This window comes from Phyllobates terribilis, unplaced genomic scaffold (assembly GCF_046119375.1).
Source record: "Phyllobates terribilis strain yellow unplaced genomic scaffold, ASM4611937v1 Scaffold_9__5_contigs__length_417890890, whole genome shotgun sequence".
Lineage (NCBI taxonomy): Eukaryota > Metazoa > Chordata > Amphibia > Anura > Dendrobatidae > Phyllobates > Phyllobates terribilis.
In genome coordinates, this window is record NW_027362769.1 from 118,496,750 (window position 1) to 118,522,897 (window position 26,148).

The window sequence follows — 26,148 nt, forward strand, 5'->3', positions numbered from 1 at the left end:
CTTCCAATATTTGCATGAACTCCTCACAGTTTTCAATATACTGTATATGTAATTTCTTTTTCCACCAGCAAAATGGCGCCCGCACGTGTGTGGCAGCATTTCTCGATTGCCGAGAGATCCCACTGCGCATGCGCGGCGCCATATTGCTGCACCCAAATTATTTTTGCTCAAGCAAAATGGCGCCCGTGTGTGCACAGTAGCATCTCGGCAACGAAAAGATGTTACTGCTCATGCGCGGGCGCCGGCGGCCATATTGGGGGATGTCAATTTTCACTTTTGAACAGAAATTACACAGGCAATATTTAAAACAGTAGGCACAGTGACCTATCAGAGGCCAGAGATAGTAATGCCTAATGAGAGCACCAGTTACAGCCCCTCTCTAAAGTCCCGTCCCAGAGCACGAGCATATCATTATGGCAGAAATGAAAATAAAGATTATAAAAGAATCACTGGACGGATTGCAACAACCAAGGTATCATATTAAGTCGTTTACTAAGCACAATCCTGCTGTCGGGTGCGCTTTAAGCATAGAGAACATGCTCCTTCTTTAACCACTTCAGGGTTTCCAAATCATAGAATGTTAGAGTTGGAAGTGAACACCGAGATAAAAGTGACAAGAGGCAGAACATGTGGACACCAATGTTGGCAGTGCCATGCACTATGTTCATTTTATGGGGTGCTTTTTCTGGGGGGTGGGGTGGGGGTCCACCTGAAAAAAGACACCTTGTGCACATGCCCTACCTGTTGTGGTCACCCAACGCTTGTCGCTGCCAACTTGCAGCTTCGTCAGGGGTAATCTCAAAAGTGTGGTACACTGTCTATATATAGGAAGTTTAGGGAGGGAGCATCAGCTGTGATAGATTGATCAATATTAGACTCACGAATTGTTCGGATCCCAGGTGAACAAATGCATAAGCCGTCATAGTCAGTGGCAGCCATTGCATGTGTCTCAGAGGTATGCGGCGTGCGTTTCACCGCAGCAACTGTGGAGCACAATGCGCACCATTTCCGGCTTGATGTACACGTGTGACGTTATAAACGTCACCTCCGGTCCGGCTTAATCATATGCTTTCCACCAAGAATAGCGGTGGAACGCAAGAGACGTCACTTCCAGCCAGAAGTGACGTGACTCTAGAGCAAGGTAACATATGCGTTCCAGCAATATGGAACGCAAGCTTCCGCATTATAATAAAGCCCGATTGGGTAAATGTAAAGTGCGCTGCGCTAAAGAAGAGATCCTAAAGTGCCACCATATAGAAGATAAAGTATATGCACACACAAGAATGACTGTAAGAGAAAGTCATGAATACACTAAGAGTCCGGAGGGGGTCTCAAGGAGGGAGGAGAGGAGGCATATTGGAACTGGCAGTTACCCTGCAGATAACAGGGAAAAGTAAACAGCTCCATAAATGGAGGAGTCCCACAAATACAACGACCACCAATGGCCAATAGACCTACGCCAAGCAACCAACAGGTCAAAAAACATAGAATATGGGAAATAGTACAGAACAATGTCATAAGGACATCCAAGGACCATAAACACAGCAAACAGCCAATACATTAATGAGATTTGGGAGATGATGAGGTCAAAGGTCACCATCCAAGGTAACCATAAATGCATCAAGCAAACCAAAACCAAGTTATAGAGAATATGATGAAGAGGAAAAGGGATACAGAACAGGGAAGCAATTTCCAATATGTCTAGAGAGGCCACCCAAAAATTTTATTTTACACTGACCCACCTGTTACTATTTGATCAGAAAATCTGTAAAGGAATGATCCTCATTGGTACTGTTAGGTGCTATGGAGTCCAAGGTGTAGATCCACCCCAACTCCAATTTTAGAAGTTGGCTAGAATAATCCCAACACCTTGGGTTCGGCTGGACCTTTTGAAGACCGACTACACGTAATCCACAGGGTGTACCACCATGAAAGTTGAAAAAATATGATGCCACTGTGGAAATCTTTTTTCCTTTTTGTAGATTCTGATTGGCTAAATTGATGTTAGAGATATGTTTTTGGATTCTTTTGCGTAGTTCCTGACTTGTTTGCCCTACATAAACCATCGGACAAGGGCATACTAATGCATAGATTACATTTTGGGTTTTGCAAGTAATATAATTTTTAGGATGTGTAGTTAATTGGTCAGTAGGGTTGGCTGCATGAAGGGACAAATCGAGCATTCACCACTGGGGTAAGAACCCCTGAGACAAATGCCCGTGGAGGTAGTTGTAGTGGGTCATCTATAGTGGCTCCTAACCAGTGTATCAGCCAAGTTAGGAGCCCGTTTAGCCGTTAGAAGTGGTTTTTCAGAGATAATTTTTGACAAGCGGTGATCAGTGGTAAGTATACTTCAATGTCGCTGTAACACTTGATTAACTCGAAACCATTGGTTATTAAATGTGGTAACGAATCTAATACGGTTATCGCCTTCACGTATAACAGGATTTAACAAACAGCTGCGTTCCATATTGCTGGAACGCATATGTTACCTTGCTCTAGTGTCACGTCACTTCCGGCTGGAAGCGACGTCTCTTGCGTTCCACCGCTATTCTTGGTGGAACGCATATGATTAAGCCGGACCGGAAGTGACGTTTATAACGTCACACGTGTACATCCAGCCAGAGAAGTGCGCATTGTGCTCCACAGTTGCTGCGGTGAAACGCACGCCGCATACCTCTGGGACACATGCAATGGCTGCCACTGACTATGACAGCTTATGCATTTGTCCACCTGGGATCCAAACAATTCGTGAGTAGTGTTGAGCGATACCTTCCGATATCAGGAAATATCGTATCGGATTGGATCGGGCCGATACCCAAAAAGTATCGGATATCGCCGATTCCGATACCGGAAACCAATGCAAGTCAATGGGACACAAATATCGGAATGAAAATAAACCCTTTCTTTCCTTGTAGGTTAATTCTACATGAAGGAAAACAACTAAGAATAATGTAGAATGACATGAAAAGCCGGCAATTCATCAGCGGCATACACCGGTACCCGACAATTTACAACAGAAAGAATAGAGCTTCACACATAGATTAGATAGATAGAAACATGTCAGTCACATATATATGAAGTACAGTGACAGTGTTGCTTACTGTACTTGTCATTTAGTGTAAAGGATTTATTAAAAAAAATATTAGTGTTTTCGTGCACCGTCTCTTTAAAAAAGCCGGCCGGCAATTCAGCAGCGGTACCCGACAATTTATAACAGACAGAATAGAGCTTCACACATAGATTAGATAGATAGAAACATGTCAGCCACATATATAAGAAGTACAGTGACAGTGTTGCTTACTGTACTTGTCATTTAGTGTAAAGGATTTATTTAAAAAAATAATAGTGTTTTCATGCACCGTCTCTTTAAGAAAGCCGGCCGGCAATTCAGCATCTGTACCCGACAATTTAGAATAGAAAGAATAGAGAATCACACATAGATTAGATAGATAGAAACATGTCAGTCACATATATATGAAGTACAGTGACAGTGTTGCTTACTGTACTTGTCATTTAGTGTAAAGGATTTATTTAAAAAAATAATAGTGTTTTCATGCACCGTCTCTTTAAGAAAGCCGGCCGGCAATTCAGCATCTGTACCCGACAATTTATAACAGACAGAATAGAGCTTCACACATAGATTAGATAGATAGAAACATGTCAGTCACATATATATGAAGTACAGTGACAGCGTTGCTTACTGTACTTGTCATTTAGTGTTAAAATAAAGGATTTATTTAAAAAAAAATTGGCGTGGGGTTCCCCTTAATTTTAGGCTCTAGCGGAGGTTAAGCAGACAGCTGGGGCAAATGTTTGAAGCCTGGGAAGGGGGTAATACCCACGGAGCTTCCCAGGCTACTAATATCAGCCCCCAGCTGAATACCTAGCCTTTACTAGCTATTAAAATGGGGGAACCCCCCCAAAAAAAATAATGTGGGGTCCCCCCTAATTTAATAGCTAGCACAGGCTAGGCAGACAGCTGGGGGCTGATATTAATAGCCCAGGAAGGGTGCCATGAATATTGGCCCCCTCCCAGGCTAGAAACACCAGCCGTCAGCCGCCCCAGAAATGGCGCATCCATAGGATGCGCCAATTCTGGCACTTAGCCTCGCTCTTCCACGCTGCCCTGGTGCGGTGGCAGGGGGTAATAGGGTTGGGGTTGATGTCAGCTTATAATGCCAGCTGACATCAAGCCCAGGTTAGTAATGGAGAGGCGTCTATAAGACACCCCCATTACTAACCCCATAGTCAAAGTTAAAAGAAAACACAAACACCCAGAATAAAGTCCTTTAATTGAAATAAAGACAATTCTTTATTGTTCTAAATTAAACCATACTTACCATCACGCCCATTCCAGCTGAAGCCAACGATCTCCTGCAATAAAAGTAAAATAATAAAGCAACCTCATCCTTACCTTTCCATGGTTCCCACGACAGCTTCAGCTCTGCTACATCGAGATGACAGGCTGGACCGCAGCAGAACGCTGCCATCCAGCCTGTCATCCCGCAGACACTGAGAAGCGCAGGCATGCTTGCGCTCCTCAGTGTCTCTCTGTGACGTCATCCAGAGGAGCCGAGTTCATGTCCAATGAACTCAGCTCACCTCATGCACGTCACTGACAGCGTGGGAGAATTCTCCTGCACTCAGCGCTTCAGCGTGAGAATTTTCCCACGCTGTCAGTGACGTGCATGAGGTGAGGTCATGTCCAATGAACTCGGCGCACCTCATGCACGTCACTGACAGCGTGGGAAAATTCTCACGCTGAAGCGCTGAGTGCAGGAGAATTTTCCCACGCTGTCAGTGACGTGCATGAGGTGAGCTGAGTTCATTGGACATGACCTCGGCTCATCTGGATGCCGTCACAGCGAGACACTGAGGAGCGCAAGCATGCCTGCGCTTCTCAGTGTCTGCGGGATGACAGGCTGGATGGCAGCGTTCTGCTGCGGTCCAGCCTGTCATCTCGATGTAGCAGAGCTGAAGCTGTCCTGGGAACCATGGAAAGGTAAGGATGATGTTGCTTTATTATTTTACTTTTATTGCAGGAGATCGTTGGCTTCAGCTGGAATGGGCGTGACTGTAAGTATGGTTTAATTTAGAACAATAAAGAATTGTGTCTTTATTTCAATTAAAGGACTTTTTTCTGGGTGTTTGTGTTTTTTTTAAATACTTTACTAGAAATTCATGGTGGTCATGTCTAATATTGGCGTGACCCCATGAATTTCGGGCTTAGGGCCAGCTGATAATGCCAAGCTGGCCTTAACCCCTTTATTACCCAGTGAGCCACCGCACCAGGGCCCTGGATGAGTTGGGTACAGCGCCAGAAGATGGCGCTTCTATGAACGCGCCATTTTCCGGGGCGGCTGCGGACTGCAATTTGCAGCGGGTGGGGCCCAGAAAGCTTGGGCCTCCCTGCGCTGCGGATTCCAGCCCCCAGCTGCCTTGTTGTACCTGGCTGGACACAAAAATAGGGCGAAGCCCCACGTATTTTTTTTTTTAATTATTTCATGAAATTCATGGAATAATTAAGAAAAAAAGGGCTTCCCTATATTGTTGTGTCCGGCTAGGTACAAATAGGCAGCTGGTGGTTGGGGGCAGCCCGTTCCTGCCTGCTGTACCTGACTGGACACAAATATAGGGCGAAGCCCCACATAATTTTTTTTTAATTATTTCATGAATTTCCTGAAATAATTAAAAAAAAATTGACGTGGGGCTTTGCACTATATTTGGGTCCAGCCAGGTACAGCAGGCAGGAACGGGCTGCCCCCAACCACCAGCTGCCTATTTGTACCTGGTTGGACACAACAATATAGGGAAGCCCTTTTTTTCTTAATTATTCCATGAATTTCATGAAATAATTAAAAAAAAAAAAACGTGGAGCTTCTCCCTATTTTTGTGTCCAGCCAGGTACAATTAGGCAGCTGGGGGATGGAATCTGCAGCGCAGGGAGGCCCAAGCTTTCTGCCCCCCGCTGAAAATTGCAGTCTGCAGCCGCCCCGGAAAATGGCGCGTTCATAGAAGCTGGATGCTGTACCTGGCTGGCATACAAAAATATGGCGAAGCCCTTGTCAAAAGTTTTGGGAAAAATTAATTAAAAAATAAATAATAATTTAGGGACTGCATCTTTATTAACTCCTCAAATGTCATTTAGTGTTAAAATAATGGATTTATTTAAAAAAAAAATGGCGTGGGATCCCCCATAATTTTAGTCTCTAGCGGAGGTTAAGCAGACGGCTGGGGCAGATGTTTGAAGCCTGGGAAGGGGGTAAAACCCACGGAGCTTCCCAGGCTACTAATATCAGCCCCCAGCTAAATACCTAGCCTTTACTAGCTATTAAAATGGGGGACCCCCCCAAAAAAAATGACGTGGGGTCCCCCCTATTTTAATAGCTAGCAAAGGCTAGGCAGACAGCTGGGGGCTGATATTAATAGCCCAGGAAGGGTGCCATGAATATTGGCCCCCTCCCAGGCTAGAAACACCAGTCGTCAGCCGCCCCAGAAATGGCGCATCCATAGGATGCGCCAACTCTGGCACTTAGCCTCGCTCTTCCACGCTGCCCTGGTGCGGTGGCAGGGGGTAATAGTGGTGGGGTTGATGTCAGCGCCAGCTGCCATGAAGCCCAGGTTAGTAATGATGGGCGTCTATAAGACACCCCCATTACTAACCTACAAAGTGTTAAAAAGAAAAAACACACTACACCCAGAAAAAAATAATTTATTTGAAATAAAACACACAATTTTATTTAATTCTTAGTTTACTAAAAATAATAGTTACCTGTCCACGTTCCTGCGCTGATCTCCCATGCACAGCTGTCACATCTGGAGATGGTGACAGCTGTGCATGGCTGCTGTAAGCTCACGCTGCCGGGAACACGTCCGCTCCCGGCAGCGGGAGCCACTGACTGAGGTCACCGGAGTGCATTCAGGCAGCGCAGCTCCGGAGACCTCCTTTACGGCACTGCTGTACCGTGGGAATTTCTCACGATACAGCAGGGCCGTAAAGGAGCTAACCGGAGCAGCGCTGCCTGAACTCCGGTGAACCCTTACGGCCCCGTCATTCTAGCGGCGGCAGCGGTTCAGAGCGGTCACATTCTATGTGGCTGCTCTGAACTGGAGATCTTCGTGGGACACTCGTGGACTGCTACGGAGGGGTAAGGATAAGGTTGTGGTTTATTATTTTATATGTTATTACAGGAGATCGATGGCTTCGGGGAATTAGGTGTCTTGGTGAGTATAGGTGTAGTTTTTTATTTTTTACTTTATTTTAGGTGGCGATCGGCGGGGACAGGTAATGTATGAACTAATTTCTTTTAGGTAACCACTGGCCACCAATGACGTGTATTTAAAATTTATTGGGGACACAGTAGGGCAATTTAAATAGCAGGATCAGGCTGATGGGAACTACTGCTCCCATCGAGCTGATCCTGCTGGCAGGAGTGGACGGGGGACAGACATAGGCCGATGGGAGTAGTAGTGTCACATCGGCCTATGTCTGCCTGCACGCACACACCCGCACACACCCGCACACACACCGCACACACCCGCACACATCGCACAGACACCGCGCACACCCGCACAAACATCGCGCACACACCCCGCACACACACTAATCATGACGGTCTGATCGTCTGGGAGGTGAGGCTGACCTGTGCGGCCGTGGGAAAGTTCATGTGAGTTCATGCAGTCAAGCGTGAACTCACATGAACCCTCTGAGGGCACCGCGGCTAATTCAAATGAACAGCTGATTGGCATCACCTGATACCTCAGCTGTTCATTTGAAATAACCGGCGGGAAAGCGCAGCACAGAACGGGAAAGCCGGCGGTGAAGTCTTTTCACTGCCGGCTTCCCCGCCCGGGTCCTTCACTCCCCGCTCCTTGGTGCTGCGCTCCCCGCCCGGTCCTAACTTACGATCGGGATGGGAGGTGGCGAGGGGAGCGGAGGATCGGGGTGGGAGGCTGCGGGGAAGCAGTATGGGGCTGTGTGATTGTTTAAAAGCCGGCGGCTTTATACCGCCCGCCGGCTTTTAAACAATCAGGAGAATTCTCCCCCGCTGGGATGGCATTCTGATGACAGGCTGGATCGCGCTGCCATCCAACTTGTCATCCTTCACAGACACTGCAGAGCGCAGGCATTATGGGAACTTCCGATTCCGGTATCCGATATTGTAAAAGTATCGGAATTAAGTATCGGAATTCCGATACCGCGAATATCGGCCGATACCCGATATTACAGTATCGGAATGCTCAACACTATTCGTGAGTCTAATATTGATCAATCTATCACAGCTGATGCTCCCTCCCTAAACTTCCTATATATAGACGGTGTACCACATTTTTGAGATTACCCCTGACGAAGCTGCAAGTTGGCAGCGACATGCATTGGGCGACCCCAACAGGTATTATGACCCTGACCTTTTAATGGTGCATGTATTTTGTTTATGTTTATATACTATTGCACTCTATATTGTATTTATTTGCCATTGATTAACTATATGGTCAATACTATCTTGAATCTAAACTTTAATTGATTCTAGTATCAGAAATTATACAAATACCTGTTGGTGCATGTTTGGGATGAGCCTACCCTTGCATGGGTCTTTTGTGTTTTAAATGTTTTTAACTCTTCCTAGTATGGTCGCAGTCTTTTTGTCAAGCTCTGTCTAATAAAATTATTATATGTTTACAATACACATATTTGGGTGTGCTTGGCTCTCTGTACCTGTGGCTTTTCTCCTTTTTTCTCATTACATACATTTTACAGGTTGCCTGTAGCACTCCTCTCACATCTAGCTGTGCCTCCTATCTCTTTGCTCTAATAGTAGGTAGTGATGAGGCATTAAATAAATACAGAAAATTAAATAAATTCTGTAAAAAAAAAATCAAGGCAGCAAAGATTGAGACAGAGAGACTCATTGCCAGAGAAAGTAAAAATAACCGCAAAATATTCTTTAACTACATAAATAGAAAAACACTAAAAAATGATAGTGTTGGCCCCCTTAAAAATAGTCTGGGTGAAATTGTGGATGAGGATGAGGTAAAAGCCAATATGCTAACTGATTTTTTTTCAACCGTATTTACACAAGAAAATCGCATGACAGAAAACATGATTAGTGATAACAAAAATTCTCCATTAAATGTCACTTGCTTAACCCAGCAGGAAGTACGGCGGCGTCTAAAAATCACTAAAGTGGACAAATCCCCGGGCCCAGGTGGGATACACCCGCGAGTACTGCAGGAATTAAGTAATGTCATAGATAGACCATTATTTTTAATCTTTAACCCCTTAACGACCTTGGGTCTTTCTGTTTTTGTGTTTTCATTTTTTGCTCCCCTTCTTCCCAGAGCCAGAATTTTTATAATTTTCGGTCAATATGGCCGTGTGAGGGCTTATTTTTTGTGGGACGAGTTGTACTTTTAAACAACATCACTGGTTTTACCATATCGTGTGCTGGAAAAGGGGAAAAAAATTCCAAGTGAGGTGAAATTGCAAAAAGAATGCAATTCCTCGGTTGTTTTTTGGGTCCTTTTTTTTACCACGTTCACTGATTGCTAAAACTGACCTGCCATCATTATTTTCCAAGTCATTACGAGTTCTTAGACACCAAACATGCATAGGTTCTTTTTTATTTAAGTGGTGAAAAATAAATCCAAAGTCTGCTAAAAAAAAATGATGCCATGACCTGTAGCGTCTCCATTTTTCGGGATCTGGGGCCTGGTGAGGGCTTATTTTTTGCGTGCCGGGCTGTCGTTTTTATTGATAACATTTTGGGATAGATCCGATGTTTTGATCGCCCATTATTGCATTTTATTACAATATTGCAGCGACCAAAAAAACGTAATTCTGGCGTTAAGAATTTTTTTCTCGTTACGCCGTTTTCCGATTGGATTAATTCTTTTTTTATATTGATAGATCGGGCGATTCTGAACGCGGCAGTACCAAATGTGTGTGTGTGGGTTTTTTTTTTTTAATTATTTTATTTTGAATGGGGCGAAAGGGGGGTGATTTAAACTTTTATATTTTTTTATTTTTTTTTATATTTTTAAAAACATTTTTTTTACATTTACTGCATGCTTCAATAGTCTCCATAGGAGACTAGAAGCAGCACTTGTCTGATTGCTTCTACTGCATACAAGCGATGAGCAGATCACCTGTATGCAGGAAAAATGGTCCTGTGCTATGAGCGCCGACCACTAGGTGGCGCTCATAGCTAGCAAGACATGACAACCACAGGGGTCTGCTGCAGACCCTGGGTTGTCATGCCAACCCATCGGTGACCCGCGATCACGAGACGGGGTCACCGAAGGGCGGGGCCTAAGACTATTACTGACCAGGTCGGAAAGGGGTTAAAGATTCCATAATAACAGGGTCTGTACCACAGGACTGGCGTATAGCAAATGTGGGGCCAATATTCAAAAAGGGGACAAAAACCGAACATGGAAATTATAGGCCAGTAAGCTTAACCTCTACTGTGGGTAAAATCCTGGAGGGTTTCCTAAGAGATGCTATACTAGAGTATCTGAAGAAGAATAACCTCATGGACTCAATATCAGCATGGGTTTACGAGGGACCGTTACTGTCAGACTAATCTGATCAGTTTTTATGAGGAGGCAAGTTCTGGACTGGACCAAGGAAATGCAGTGGATGTTGTGTATATGGACTTTTCAAAAGCTTTTGATACGGTTCCACACAAAAGGTTGATACATAAAATGAGAACAATGGGGATAGGGGAAAATATATGTAAGTGGGTTAAGAATTGACTCAGTGATAGGAAACAAAGGGTGGTTATTAATGGAACACACTCAGACTGGGTCTCAGTTAACAGTGGGGTACCATAGGGGTCAGTATTGGGCCCCCTTCTTTTTAACATATTTATTAATGACCTTGTAGGGGGCATACAGAGTAGTATTTCAATATTTGCAGATGACACTAAACTCTGCAGGGTAATCAATAAAGAGGAGGACAATTTTATATTACAGGAGGATCTATGTAAACTAGAAGCTTGGGCTGATAAATGGCAAATGAGCTTTAATGGGGATAAATGTAAGGTAATGCACTTGGACAGAGGAAATAAAATGTATAATTATATGCTTAATTGTAAAACACTGGGCAAAACTGTAAGTGAAAAAGACCTGGGTGTATTGGTGGACGACAAGCTCACGTTTAGTGGCCAGTGTCAGGCAGCTGCTGCAAAGGCAAATAAAATAATGGGATGCATTAAAAGAGGCATAGATGCTCATGAGGAGAACATAATTTTACCTCTATACAAGTCACTAGTGCGACCACACTTAGAATACTGTGTATAGTTCTGATCTCCGGTGTATAAGAAAGACATAGCTGAACTAGAGAGGGTGCAGAGAAGAACGACCAAGGTTATTAGAGGACTGGGGGGTCTGCAATACCAAGACAGGTTATTACACTTGGGGTTATTTACTGTGGAAAAACGAAGGCTTAGGGGTGATCTTATTACTATGTACAAGTATATGAGGGGACAGTACAAAGACCTTTCTACTGATCTTTTTACTCTGAGGCCAGAGACAGGGACAAGGGGGCATCTTCTACGTCTGGAGGAAAGAAGGTTTAATCATAATCACAGACGGGGATTCTTTACTGTAAGAGCAGTGAGACTATGGAACTCTCTGCCGCATGATGGTATAATGAGTGATTCACTTCTAACATTTAAGAAGGGCATGGATGCCTTTCTTGAAAAGTATAATATTACAGGTTATAAATACTAGATTCCTTGATAGGGCGTTGATCCAGGGAACTAGTCTGATTGTCGTATGGAGTCGGGAAGGAATTTTTTTCCCCAATGTGGAGCTTAGTGTTTGCCACATGGTTTTTTTGCCTTCCTCTGGATCAACATGTTAGGCTATGGGTTGAACTAGATGGACTTAGTCTTCCTTCAACCTTAAAAACTATGTTACTATGTTACTATTTTCATTGGAGGTTTTCTCATCGTAGGAACGTAGCTTTAAGCCCCGTTCACACATTAGTGATTTTTCTGATACGAGAAAATCGGTCCAAGTTTCATCGACATTTTTTATCAGAGTTTCATCGGAATTTGGTCAATGTCAGTTTTTACTATCAGAGTTTCATAGGTTTTTCAGTAAAAAAACAAACAGATGACTGTTTCTCCACATTTTCTAACCAAATAGTGAAAAACAAAGCACATGGATGGCACCTGAGCGCTGTCAGATTTTTTCACGGACTTATAGACTTGCATTGGCGAGGTTGATCCAAAACCTTGATGAAAATCAGCCATGTCTACCGCACTTTGTGTGAACCACTCATCCCACAAAAATACAAAGACATAATAGGCACAAATTCTATCCGTGGAAAAATGTGGCTATTACTTTATTTTTCCAATTGACCTTTCCATTTGTGAAGGTTAAATGAATATTACCATGTAGACACACCGGCTAATACATTTTCCAGATCGGCACAAAACAAATGGTTGTATAAAAGGTAGAATAAATAATTTACTTTTATTGCAGACAAAGAACTTCACCTCTAACAGAAAATGTAATTCTCACCAAGCAGAGAGAAACAGCTAATCGGTATTTTGCCTACAGCCGCTCCCCACAGAGATGTAGCAGACGGTATAATAGAGATAAATTAATTCCATAGCACAGGAATGAGCAGCTGAACACTTCAGGTAAAAAAACATAAAAAAAAACAGAACCCATTCCTTATGAGAAGCGCAGAGGATGCTCCTGTTATGGTGAATATTGGTTTTTGTAGTCAGCACGAATAGCGGTGCTGCCATGATATATATATATATATATATATGTGATAAAGAAGAATGCAAAGAATCGGCATTGACAAAGAATATTTTTGTATATTCCAAATCCCTTCAAAAATCTTCGAAGAGAAATAGTTGCTAGGCAACTTTTTATTTATCGAGAGAGACAAATAAAATGAATAGACCAAATACAAGGCACAGAGTGCTGCACTTAACAACTTCTTTATGGCAGGTTTAATACACAATCAGGCATTACCTTCATGGAAATCTACAGTAAACGCCAGTGACAAGCGATGTTCTATCCAAAAACTGAGCATTTATGCGACTGCAGATTTGTGAATACTCACAGCAGGCACACTGCACACTTGGTAGATTCTCCACTACCAGGAGCAGAGAACATGTGACCACAAGTATGTGATTTGAATACATGTAGCCACATGCCAACTAGAAGTATGTGATTTGCATAGATGTAGCCACATGCCGACTAGAAGTATATGATTTGAATACATGCAGTCACATGCCGACTAGACATGCACAGCCTCACTCAATGAAAGTGTATTGAGCAAGGCTGGTCACGTCTAGTTGGAATGTAGCCAGAAGTATGCAAATCATATACTTGCTGTCTTATGACCACCTGATCCTGGGCGTCGGCACTGAAGAACCCTCACAGCGTGCAATGTGTGCAATATAAGCATACACAAGTCTGCAATCACATAAAGTGATTGTTGACTTGTACCCTAAAGCCGCGCAACCCCTTTAAAGCAGATCCAACTTTATTATGCAAAACTTTTGATAGCCTTTATGATGCACCAGATCCAACTTTTGGGACATTTTCCTATGAAACTTGGCACCTTTAAATTACAAAAGGAGTGAATAAATCCCTAACCACGCAGTGAATGACCAAATCTGTCCTTTCTATGCAATAGCTGCAGTTTCAAATACCGCTGACCGTCAGGAAATTAGTCCAAGAAAAGTAAAGCTGATCAACACATCCAAAAAAATAGATAAAATATTCAAAATTTTATTCCGTAAGTATCAAACAATCAAAATCCACATGCTGAGGATAGAAAAAAACACTGACGAGTTTCTGACGCTATGTGAGAATCAATGACACATAGCGCCAGAAACGCGTCAGTGTTTTTTTTCCATCCCCAGCATGTGGATTTTAATTGTTTGATACATATGGATTAAAATTTGAAGATTTTATCTATTTTTTGGATGTGCCGATCAACTTTAGCTTTCATTTGAATAGGGGGCGGATGTGCAGTACCCTGCCGTGGCCACTATCAGAAGACTGAGCAGGTCCGCAATTGAGCATTTTTGGCCAACGCCGAGGACAGCTGATCGGCGGGGGTCCCGGGTGTTGGACCCCAACCGATCACAGAAGTAGTGGACAATCTCTTTAAGCAGTAAGTAATTTTCTTTTACTGAATCAGTCTTTTCTGGATATTCAAACAACAAATGATTCTAAAAATAAGAGAAAAATACGCTTCAGCTTCTTCAGGTTAACTGCAAGTACCACCAAAAATTTGTAAACTACTTAAAGTAAAAGGAAAGTAAAAAAAAAAGTGTCTGAGACAGCTAGAAACATGCCTACTTTGATTCAGCACTAGTTATACTGCACATGACCAGGAGATTAATTCCTTAGATATGAAAATCCATGTACCTACCTTTTTCAGATACCGGAACCCATATGTAAATATATAGAGGTTAAAAGTAAATTTCCACCTGTAAAAAAACATAGTAAATAATGTAGTGAGTTTGAAAAAACACTAAAGCACCATGTAAAAAAAATAATAATATCAATTCTACACTTTTTTAATAAAAATGAGACTTCTTTATTAAAATGTTTGCCAAAACAGGACACCTCCAGGCCATATGTCCCAGTAGGGCTTATGGACATCATACCGTGAGATCCCCCAAGAGCGAAGAAGCAGAATGAAGAGTCGTAGGCGATCATTGCCTCTTGTTTGGGTAGACTTGAGCCGTCTTTCGCAATACATGGACCAGGGGGTAGATATAATATTGGTGCAATGTGTGCAGCATTACAATGGCCCCAGAGGTAAGGGGGCCACGTCCATCCCCAAAGCAGCAAATAAGGCTCGTTGTGATAAACTATTGGCCTGCAAAGGGCAAACATACTGTTCTTGCACAGGGGTCGTCTTCTGTGTGTCTGCCCCCTACATGGACGGCCATTCATCTGCAAAATCCACCATGTAATATAGAAGTAGAAATTTTTAAAGTGCACCACGAATGATCCTTCGACCTGCCAATCGTCTGTTTATGATCCATGCAGCATCATCCAATACAAAGTAAATGCAATACAAGTCATTAGAAATATTTTACATTTTCAGAAGCTTTAAAGGGGTAATCCCCTCCCAATATGAAGTAGGCGTAATAATAATAATATTATCAAATATCTCCAATTAGAAATGTAGTATAGTTCTTCTGATTAGCTATGTCGCTTACCCCATGTGCAGGGCATTGCAGTAGCTTAGCTAGTTAGAACCACTAACTGTCACTATATCAGTGGTCGTAACCATGGATATCTAAGCTACTGCAATGCCCTGCATATGGGGTAAGCGACATAGCTAATCAGAAGAACTATACTACATTTTTAATTGGAGATATTTGATAATATTAAAACATCTACTACGTATTGGGATAGGATCTTGGAGATGGGAATACCCATTTAAGTTACATTTTTGGTAACAGTCTGTACTCCTGGCATTTTATTCAGACCCTGAACCAGGACGCACTGGATGAGCGCAACCAGGCCCAGCAATACATAGGAGAGCACATGAATACATTAGTATGCTCAGTAGGTGGTGATGAACCTTTGCCTGTTACATATGGAGGCTTTCAGGACTAACTTTTTCCCTTTTTTTCACCATTACCTTCACACACCTGCATTGCTCACATGTAACACGCAGAGTCATTACGGCTCCATGCGCCATTTACCCATCTTGTTTTCATTTTCACGGCTCACAAACCAAATGTGTTTTTAAGTACCGTAAGTTCATCGAGCCACGCTCATTAAAGGAGGGAAATATGATTAACTTCACAATGGTACATTTAGAGGAAGGGTTTTCTGTTTAATAGACTTTTCTGATTTTTTTTTTTTTTGACGGTAATTATAATACTGTGTCACCGAGCTATTATTTCAGTGAAATATAGAATTGCTTGCTGGGTTAAAAGTCCTACAATGAATGCATTTCAGCTATTACAATTACCCATGAATGCAATCTCCCAGTGCTGACCTTTCGCTGATAAAGAAAGAAAAAAGTCATTCTAATTCCACCTGCACAATTGGTATCGTAATAATAACCATACTTCAAATTGTAAAAAAAAATGGACAAAAACTAAAAGCAGAAAAAAAATGAAATTGCTACATCCCTTCCCTTAAATTCTTGGGGTCTTCCCTGTAGCTGCTGTTATGGGGACCTCATTTCACAGAGGTTTTTACAGTTTCAATTGAGTTCAATAGTAATTGTATAATTATTTTTTTTTTTACTGTGAGAGGCGAGGGAAAGGGAGAGGGAAAGGGAGAGGGAAAGATGAAAAGGAAAGTGGGGAGAAGGAAAGGGAGAGGGAAAGGGAGAGGGAAAGAGAGAGGGAAAGATGAAAAGGAAAGTGGGGAGAAGGAAAGGGAGAGGGAAAGGGAGAGGGAAAGAGAGAGGGAAAGAGAGAGGGAAAGAGAGAGGGAAAGAGAGAGGGAAAGAGAGAGGGAAAGGGAAAGGGAGAGGGAAAGGGAGAGGGAAAGGGAGAGGGAAAGGGAGAGGGAAAGGGAGAGGGAAAGGGAGAGGGAGAGGGAAAGGGAGAGGGAAAGGGAGAGGGAAAGGGAGAGGGAGAGGGAAAGGGAGAGGGAAAGGGAGAGGGAAAGGGAGAGGGAAAGGGAGAGGGAAAGGGAGAGGGAAAGGGAGAGGGAAAGGAAAAGGAGAGGGAGATTGTTTTTGTTACCCAGACCCAAAGCTTGGGTCTCCATTGTTTTCAATGGTGTTTGGGTTTTGGTTGAGGTGGCTCAGTGGTTAGCACTGCAGCCTTGCAACGCTGGGGTCCTGGGTTCAAATCCCACCAAGGACAACATCTGCAAGGAGTTTGTATGTTCTCCCTGTGTTTGGGTGGGTTTCCTCCGGGTTCTCCAGTTTCCTCCCACACTCCAAAGACACACTGATAGGGACTCTAGATTGTGAGCCCCAATGGGGACAGTGCCGATAATGTCTGTAAAAACACTATGGAATTAATGGCGCTGTATAAGTGAGTAAAATAAATACAAATAAATAAATAAAAAATAAGTTTGGGTACAGTTCTGATACCCAAACTGAACTTTGCAACAAATGTACCAGAACCCGAACTTCCATGGGTCTGCTCATCCTTAGTATAAAGCAAGCTGCCATTTTTGAGAATGTTCACGTCTTTTTCTTTTAAGGCCATGCCTTTAAATCAAAACTGATAAATCAAGTATTTGATTGGAGGTAATGTGATATTTTTTTCTAGTATATTTTAATGGGAAAAAAAAATTCAAATCCTAATTAGTTGCAATAGGTAAAAAAATGCCTGTTCTTCCCTGAGTACTGATCTACCTACGTGGCTGACTGATGAAGACACATTAAAATAACTCCTTATGGAACAGTATGGTACATGGTTATTACTCAGTACAGAGGTAATCAAAATCTAAGGGAATATACATCAGTACAACATGTGCCTACTTCATATCAATCTACAAGCACATTCCCTGGTAATATTTCTCTTCTGCACACATTTATTAATAGGTACAGGACACGACCCACAGAACAGATTTTTTTATATATCCCAGAATAATTTACTATAAACTACTGACAGATAGAGGAGAATTGAGAAAAAACGTAACAAGCATTAGCTCCACCATATAGTCCAAAAATTGTGATCTGAACGTCCGACATTTCTTTCTGTAGCAGAACTTCAAAGGACTGTGTCATCAGAAAATGACCTGTTGTTGCAATCTGATTTTTGTGTAACTTTTATTTAAAAAATATTTTGTCAATGATTTTTTAATTGATATTTTTTCATAGTACTATCTAAAATGAAAATCAGAAATCTTGTGTGACATGCAGAAGTAGTGCTGTTGCTTTAACCACTTTACAGCCTGTGCCGTATTTGTACGCACAAGGCTATAACCCCCGATTCAGTGAGGGCTCCGGCGCTGAGCCCGCACTGAACCGGGCACATGTCAGATGATTCTTACAGCTGACATGTGCCCGCAACAGCCGTGGGTGGAATCGCGATCCACCCGCAGCTGTTAACATGTTAAATGCCGCTGTCAATCTCTGACAGCGGCATTTAACAGCGCTGCGCCAGAAGAGCGCCACTTACCCCGCCCATCGGTGACCCAGTCACGTGGTCGCGGGTCACCAATGCATGGGCATGACAACCCTGGGTCTGCAGCAGACTCCAGAGGTTGTCATGAGCTGACCGCTGTGAGCACCACCTAGTGGTCAGCGCTCATAGCACAGGACCATTTCTGCTACACAGAGGTGATCTGCTCATCACCTCTATATAGCAGAGGCGATCAGACAAGTGCTGCTTCTAGTCTCCTATGGAGACTATAGAAGCAAGCAAAAAGTGAAAAAAAATGTTTTTAAAAATATTAAAAAAATTAAAAAAAATATAAAAAAGTTTAAATCACCCCCCTTTCGCCCCATTCAAAATAAAATAATAATTAAAAAAAAAAACATATACACATATTTGGTATCGCCGCGTTCAGAATCGCCCAATCTATCAATATAAAAAAAGAATTAATCCAATCGGTAAACGGCGTAACAAGAAAAAAATTCTAAACGACAGAATTACGTTTTTTGGTCGCCACAACATTGCAATAACGGGCGATCAAAACATTGGATCTACCCCAAAATTGTATTAATAAAAACTTCAGCTCGGCGCGAAAAAAATAAGCCCTCACCCGGCCCCAGATCCTGAAAAATGGAGACGCTACAGGTCTTGGAAAATAGCGCTTTTTTTTTTTTTTTAAGCAAACTTTGGAATTTTTTTTCGCCACTTAAATAAAAAAGAACCTATACATGTTTGGTGTCTAAGAACTCGTAATGACCTGGAGAATAATAATGGCAGGACAGTTTTAGCATTCAGTGAACGTAGTAAAAAAAAAATTAAAAAACATCTGTGGTATTGCACTTTTTTTGCAATTTCACCGCACTTGGAATTTTTTTCCCGTTTTCCCGTACACGGTATGGTAAAACTAGTAATGGCGTTGAAAATTACAACTCGTCCCGCAAAAAATAAGCCCTCACACGGCCATATTGGCCAAAAAAAACCACTATGGCTCTGGTAACAAGGGGAGCAAAAAACGAAAATGCAAAAATGGAAAATCCCAGGATTGCGAATGGGTTAAAAGCATTCAGCAACTATTAGCGGTAACACAAGCACAGGAGACAGGAAGTGTTGTACTCCAGAAGCATCCAGCAACTAGAGGCGTTAACACAGTCACAGGAGAAGGGGAGTGTTTTAGCAGAGCCCCTGGGGGATTGTGGGGAAGTTGTTCATTGTCTGGCTGGAGCCAAAGAGAAAGGTGGTGTGTGTGTTCTACATCTGACAGAGGTGCCCCTGCAAGTGAAAACGATTCAAGTCAGGAATGAAGCTAAGCACAGGTCAGGTAGAGTTCCTGAACTAGCAGTCCAGAGTATTGTCAAGCAGAAAGATAAGGACTGTAAGAAATTGTGTCACAAGGATCATCTCCCTAAGCAAACCCTCCCCTCTCCTCCATCTCACAGTGCTGTAAAGAATGCTGTGTTCATTAATGTGCCTTTGCATTAGAACTGTGCTGTTCTGTACTACTGGGAAGACTGTGAACTGCTGTGCTGCTAAGGAAACTGTACTGTTTGTCACTGGAGCCTGTTGCTCATAATGCTTAACTAGCACTGGCATTAAATGCTACTGTTCTACCGTTTATGAGGACTCTTGTCAAGTGTGTCTGGTCAGCAAGTGAAACAACCTACGTGTCTGTGCCTGAGGGTCAATACCCCTGTGTGCCTGAGAGAAGCTGCAGCACATGGTCTATGGTCGCCCTGAGTAACGGTTCCCCCAGGATTCCAAAGAATTCATGTAACTTGTCTCACCCCTATCTGAACCTAGCGGCGTTCATGTAATACTTGCAATTTTCAAACTTGTCACTTATACTAAACTCGCTCTTCCTGTTCTGTACAGAAGAATTTTCAGCTGTTTCCTTATCATCAGAGTCAGGATTACAATGAAAGGTAACACCTCTATACACAGCTGATAACACAGGATCCACCAATTTCAATAGGTAATATCACAGCTGACCTCCTCCCGTCCCTTCCTAATGACCTTTGCACATTTTCATTAGATGCTTCTGTACAAAAGATAGCATCAGAGTCTGTTCATTGCTGTTAATGTACATGTGCATTTCCAGACACAACAGGGAGTATAAGTCTAAACAAAGCCCCAGTGGTCAGTGTGAAAATTGTAAGATTTCTATTTTTTTTTTTTTTAATAAAGATTTGTAATATGGATAAAAAAAATGCATTTTTTTTTAAAACTGCAACTAACACAAACATCCTGATTTAAACAATAGGTATTTTTTTATGACACATTTCCTTTAAGAAACAACATAGAATGGCACTAGCAGATCGCATATTACCATTGTGGCACATTTACTCTTCTTATAGCTGGATAGCAAAAGAGAAGAGAGGAAGAACTGATAGGGCAGATCTGAAAAACAGTAGAACTATTTCTTCTTATACTTCAGGCTTCCAAACAAAACAACTACACAGATAAGTATAAGTATAACTATACTGTATTATGCTTTCTGACGTGTTGTAAAATAGTCTTCATCTCGGAAGTATATGTATCCTTTTGTAGTTAGGAGACGAGGAGTAATTATTATCGAGAGAGGGAGAAGAACAGGGGGAGAGGGAGAACGAAAAAGGGATAGAGTGGAAGAGGGACAGAAAGAAGAACAGGGAGAGGCAAAGGGAGAGCTGAAAAGAGAAGGAAGGAGAGAGGGATAGATGGGCAGAGGAGGAGAGGAGAGATATAAGAAGAGGGAGAGGAAGAAAAAGAAGGAGAGGGAGAGGAAGAAAGAAGGAAAAGAAGAGGAAGGCTAGATAGAAATAGAAAGAGGCAAGGAGGAGAGCGGAGATGGATAGAGGTATAGAGGGTGAAAGAGCGTGGGAGAGAGAGAGAAGGAGAGAAGAAAAGGAAAAAGGAGAGGCACAGGGGGAGAAAGGTATGGAGGTTGAGGGGTAAGTTGGAGAGGGAGAGAGGGAGAGGGAGAAGAAGAGAGGGGATTGGTGGGATGGAGATTGAGATGTCACATCTCCTCCTGGACCTGCTCCTGTTACCTCTGCTTCTGCCACCAGACAGTGCCCTAGATTGTACCTGTCCCTGATCTCTTGTTACTGACTCGGCAACTTGGCTTTCATGCCAGCCTGCTTCATCGGCCAGCAGCTACTCCACGGACTCAACCCAGGGTCCCTGTGTAAGAATAGATCTCTGTACAGGGGTTAACAAGTGAAGGCAAAAGCTACTTTTGGACTTGATAGCCAAGAGTAGGTTTGCACAAGAATTGCCTGAGTACAGCCTTTTTTTGTACTAGATAGACAGATATAGACACATGACTAGAGCAATAGATACATATATACAAATTATATTTGCCTACTCTAAAAATCAGAAGCGTGCATATTAGTCTTTATTTGCAGTAGTAAGCACTGTAGATGACATACAGCAGCATTTTATCTTCATTTGAAAAAGTAATAAAACTGGAATAATTTTACTATGATATGTCATTTCCCATCCTGGAGTGATACTGTAAATTAACTTAAGTAGCATTAATATATTGTAGCTTCAGGGTAATATAAAGCACTACATGATTGCAAAAGCATCTCAATATAAAACGTACTGAGATGAAAAGGGATAGGTTTTATAATCTTACTTATTAAGGGTAATGAATCATAAAGCAAATTATCAATTTCTGAAAAACATAATATAAATGTGGAAAACTGAGCAATGACAGAAGAATTATTCGCTGAGTCTCTGTACCAAATAGATTTTTGATAAAAAAACAATATGTTTTCGGAACAATTTTTCAGCACGTCCGGCTTGGTGCTGGTCATTCTGTTTAGCAGAATCTAAAGGGTTCTGTAATTTTTACCCTGTATCTTCTATACAGGGATAAGATCTTATATTGTACTGAGGGGCCCAAAGTTGCCTCTGCGGAGTGGAAATGAAGGGAAAAAAAATAAGCCGGTGTCAAAACTAGACAATAAAAATATGATCTGGCAGGAAAAGCCATGGACATGTCATGCAACCAGTAACAAGTGTAAGGAGGCTGGTTATCTGGCTCAATATGAATCCAGTGTGACATCTGTGTCAGTGCCTGCCCTTCCTGTCTCTGGTTCTGTTGCCAGTTGGCACCGCGCTCTTGTTGGGGACCACACGAGGTGATTACACTAGCTCCGTGTCCTCTGTTACTTGTAGTTCTGACCGTACTGGGAGATCAGGAATTCATTTTTCGATGTTTGTTTCTTCTTGTGCGGCCTGGGCGAGGCTGCAGACTATTTAAGCTCCTGAAAGTCTGCTGTCCACTGCCAGTTATCATTTGACTTGCCCATAGAGAACATCTCAGCATCCTGTTTTGACTCCCTGTAGACAATCCTAATTTTTGACTCTGGCTCATTTTTTGTCCCTGGTTCTGACCCGACTACTGAGCTATTCTAATTGCCAGCTCGCACCACCGAACAGCAGCTCTCTTCATGGCCCCAGCCTAGGGATCCTTTTTAAGTCCAGATCCTTGTATAAGTGTTAGAGGGCAATCGATGTGATCTGAAAAATGGAGTAGCTAGTGCTTGTTCATGATAGCCCTTTTTAGAGCTGCCAACTGACCACGTAGACTACTGCCGTTACACCCAGCCTCCGTATCTGTCTCTGCATCAGCAGTAATAGATAAGGGAGCTGACCTAACTAGTTGCATGGATATGTGCATAAACCTCACTAACCATATCATAACAATGCAGAACTGTGGAAAGAGGAGAGAGAGAGAATCAACACGGAAGCAGAGCTGCCAAAACAAGGAAAGGGGCACTGAAACTAGGACATAGAGGCAGATTTAGGCAGCAAAGTATACAAGTAAGTGCAATTATATAGAATTTCATACACCATAGGATGATGGACATAGTCTTACCTATCTGCCGCCACCACTAGGGGGAGCTTAAGAAATTATATATATATATATATATATATATATATATATATATATATATATATATATACACACACACACACGTGTGAAAAAGTGTTTACCCCCTTCCTGATTTCTTATTTTTTTTGCATGATTGTCACACTTAAATGTTTTAGATCATAAAACAAATTTAAATATTACACAAAGATAACACAAGTAATTACAAAATGCAGTGTTTAAATGAAGGTCTTTATTATTGACATTATAACCTTTTCCAGACTGATAGATCTCAATTACTTTATTTCTCATTTGTTCCTGAATTTCTTTGGATGGCAGCATGATGTCTAGCTTTTGAGGATCTTTTGGTCTACTTCACTTTGTCAGGCGAGTCCTATTTAACTGATTTCTTGATTGAGTACTGGTGAGGCAGCACTGATTGGGTGCCGGGTACCATGTGTCATTCCACCGCATCACAACTCCGGCACGAGAGACGAGTATAACCTTTATTTTATTGGGGCTAAACATTTAGTTCAAGAAGGGGTTGTCCTAGTAGTGGATAACCCCTTTAATCAGTACTTAATTATAGCATTTCAGCATTCAGAGGTGCGCATTCAGGTATAATCTATTGTAATTATTAGGAGTATTTTATCTAAAATTTTGCAGTTCGAAGACCCAGTATAAATGACTGGATACAATAAGTATCCATGATATTAGCTGTTGATCCTTTAGATGGCCTCTGTCAGCACAGAATGACTGTTCAAACCAAGCACAGGTGCTCTGTGCATCCTCCCACCTTGTTTTTCTTGTTTTCCCTCAATCTCAGCCTTTCTCTGGCACTATGAAGCCAGAGCTGTCAATCAAAGAAGAGGGGGGAGGTGCACTTAAATGTTTGGCCACAGTATGATGCCCGAGCGCCTGTGCTTGGTTTGAACAGTCATTCTGTGCTGACAGAGACACTTTAATTCTTCTATTCTTTCCTAGTGATCATGCACTAATATAAAAAAATGCCATTTTAACAAGTACCATCTTGTTAAATCCATATAGACTTGACTGGTAAAACTGACAAGCAAACCATTAGCTTTCTGGTGGATTAGGCCATTTATATTTGCTCGTATGGATAAACTCTCAGGATGACCTTAGAATCGTGAAGCTGCAGCAGCAACAATGAGAAGTATTCAACTGCAGTACCAGGCGTGACCACAATTCTATGTTAGCGCTGTGCCTGCATGAAGAATAAAAGGATCTGCTTACACTGTTAATAGCAGAGGTTCTAGACATTGGACCTACTTCAATGAAAAAAAATCATGGGCTCCTCTTACAGTATTTAAAATAATAAATATTTGATATTTAAAATGTAAAAATCCCTTTAAACTTGAATCACAGGGGAAAAAATATATTTATTTTCCGCCGTGTTGTAATCCATTGATAGGCTTACTACATGCAGTAAACCACGGCCTTTTCATTTCTCTGAATCGTTCCCCCTAAGCATTCGCTCTGATATAATGCTCGTTTAATAAGGCCTCTGTCTCTGCTTGAACAGACATTGGACACACGGTTTAGCTGTTCACTGCATGCTCCATTGAGAGTCAAGGGGATTTATCCAGCTCTGATGTGAAGTCACTTATCTCCAATTTCTCCAATCTTCGCTGCCTCTCAGATGATAAAACGCACAGAAATGACTGCACCGTATCTCCACTTAAGATGCACAATTGTTGTACTTAAATAATTGCCTTTTATCCATTTGCATGTAATTTCTCGGCTGCGCATCTGAAATGCATTTATGACTCTATATAAAAATATATAAAACTGTCAAAGCCAAGGATGGGAGTAATATTTTACTAAGAACAGCGGTAAAGAATGATTTCAGTTATGGAAACCCGACTGCAGCTTACTTATACTCAGAACAGTATTCAATTTATTTCTAGAACGACGAAGGAAACTTGCTCCAAAGTTCGCCCCAATGAATAAATCAATGAAACATTTAGTGCACCCCCTTTATTTCTGAATGAAAAACACAATATATGTCCTTCCTTACCTTCCCTTTTGGCTCAACATATCCTAAGATGAGTGTGCAGAGAACATTAGCTTTGGAAAAAAAAACGAGATTTTGGGATACTGTGTCAAGAGATGTATATGCCACACAGCTGCTCAGTAGTCCGATCCAGGTGAATCAATATATGTAATAGAAGAGAATCATGCTTTATTGGGAAGCATGGTGGCTCAGTGGCTAGCACTGTATATGGTGGCTCAGTGGCTAGCATTGCAGCCTTGCAGCGCTGGGGTCCTGGGTTCAAATCCCACCAAGGACATCATCTGCAAGGAGTTTGTACATTCTCCCTGTGTTTGCCTGGGTTTCCTCTAGGTTCTCCAGTTTCCTCCCACACTCCAAAGACATACTGATAGGGAATGAAGATTGTGAGCCCCAATGGGGACAGTGATGATAATCTCTGTAAAGCGCTGCGCAATACGTTGGTGCTATATAAATAAAAAGATTATTACTATTTATTGGGAGATCTGCCTGTGGCAAAGCTCCATAATATTATTGGCTGCCCTGTTTTGGTCAATCTTGGACCTTTTCCATTGTCTGTGTCCTGTGGCGTCAGTGCTTATTGTAGCTGTCTTATGGAGACAAGCCTTCAAAAGGGTCCAGGATGGACCCAAATCTAAGCTGATAATATTATGGATCTCTGTCACATGGTGATCTCCCAATGAAGCACTTTTGTTTTGAATGACATATTGAGTGCTATGGTTTTCTACCTCTATGTTTATGAACTTTACAGATTCTCAGGCACTGTAACGTGCCATAACACTTTGTTAGCATCCTGCCAGCATTGTGTGTGCTGGAAATGCCTTTCCCTCACATCTTGGCATGCATTGTGACTGTCATTATCCAATGGCTTGCCTGTCCTTGCTGAAAGACCTCCTCTGTGTTAGACTGTCATCTAGACATCTAGATTGCCCACCAAAAGTCACCGCCACATCCTTTAATTCATATCTGCATTTCTGCTGCTGGATATGGATCACACTTGACAACAGGCAGTGGACAATAAATTAGGCAGTAGGGAAAGACCTAGCGGACAGTACAGTGATTTTTTCAGTGGTAAAGACTAAAATCAGTCAAATCTGCCAATATCGGGGGGGGGGGAGAGATCGGCCAACAAATTAGTATACGAGAGCCTCCTAATTCTTCCCTATAGATGATGCAAGGGAAGAGAA

General features: G+C 42.2%; 1 protein-coding gene across 2 annotated transcripts in view; it reads right to left on the reverse strand.

Moving 5' to 3' along the window:
* Positions 1-26,148, reverse strand: part of CERS6 (ceramide synthase 6) — a 441,738-nt gene that overhangs the window by 229,186 nt on the left and 186,404 nt on the right. For both annotated transcript variants that reach the window (XM_073647006.1, XM_073647005.1), the window contains exon 4: positions 14,414-14,471. In XM_073647006.1, coding sequence (XP_073503107.1) covers positions 14,414-14,471 — 58 coding nt within the window. The remainder of the gene's footprint in view (positions 1-14,413; positions 14,472-26,148) is intronic.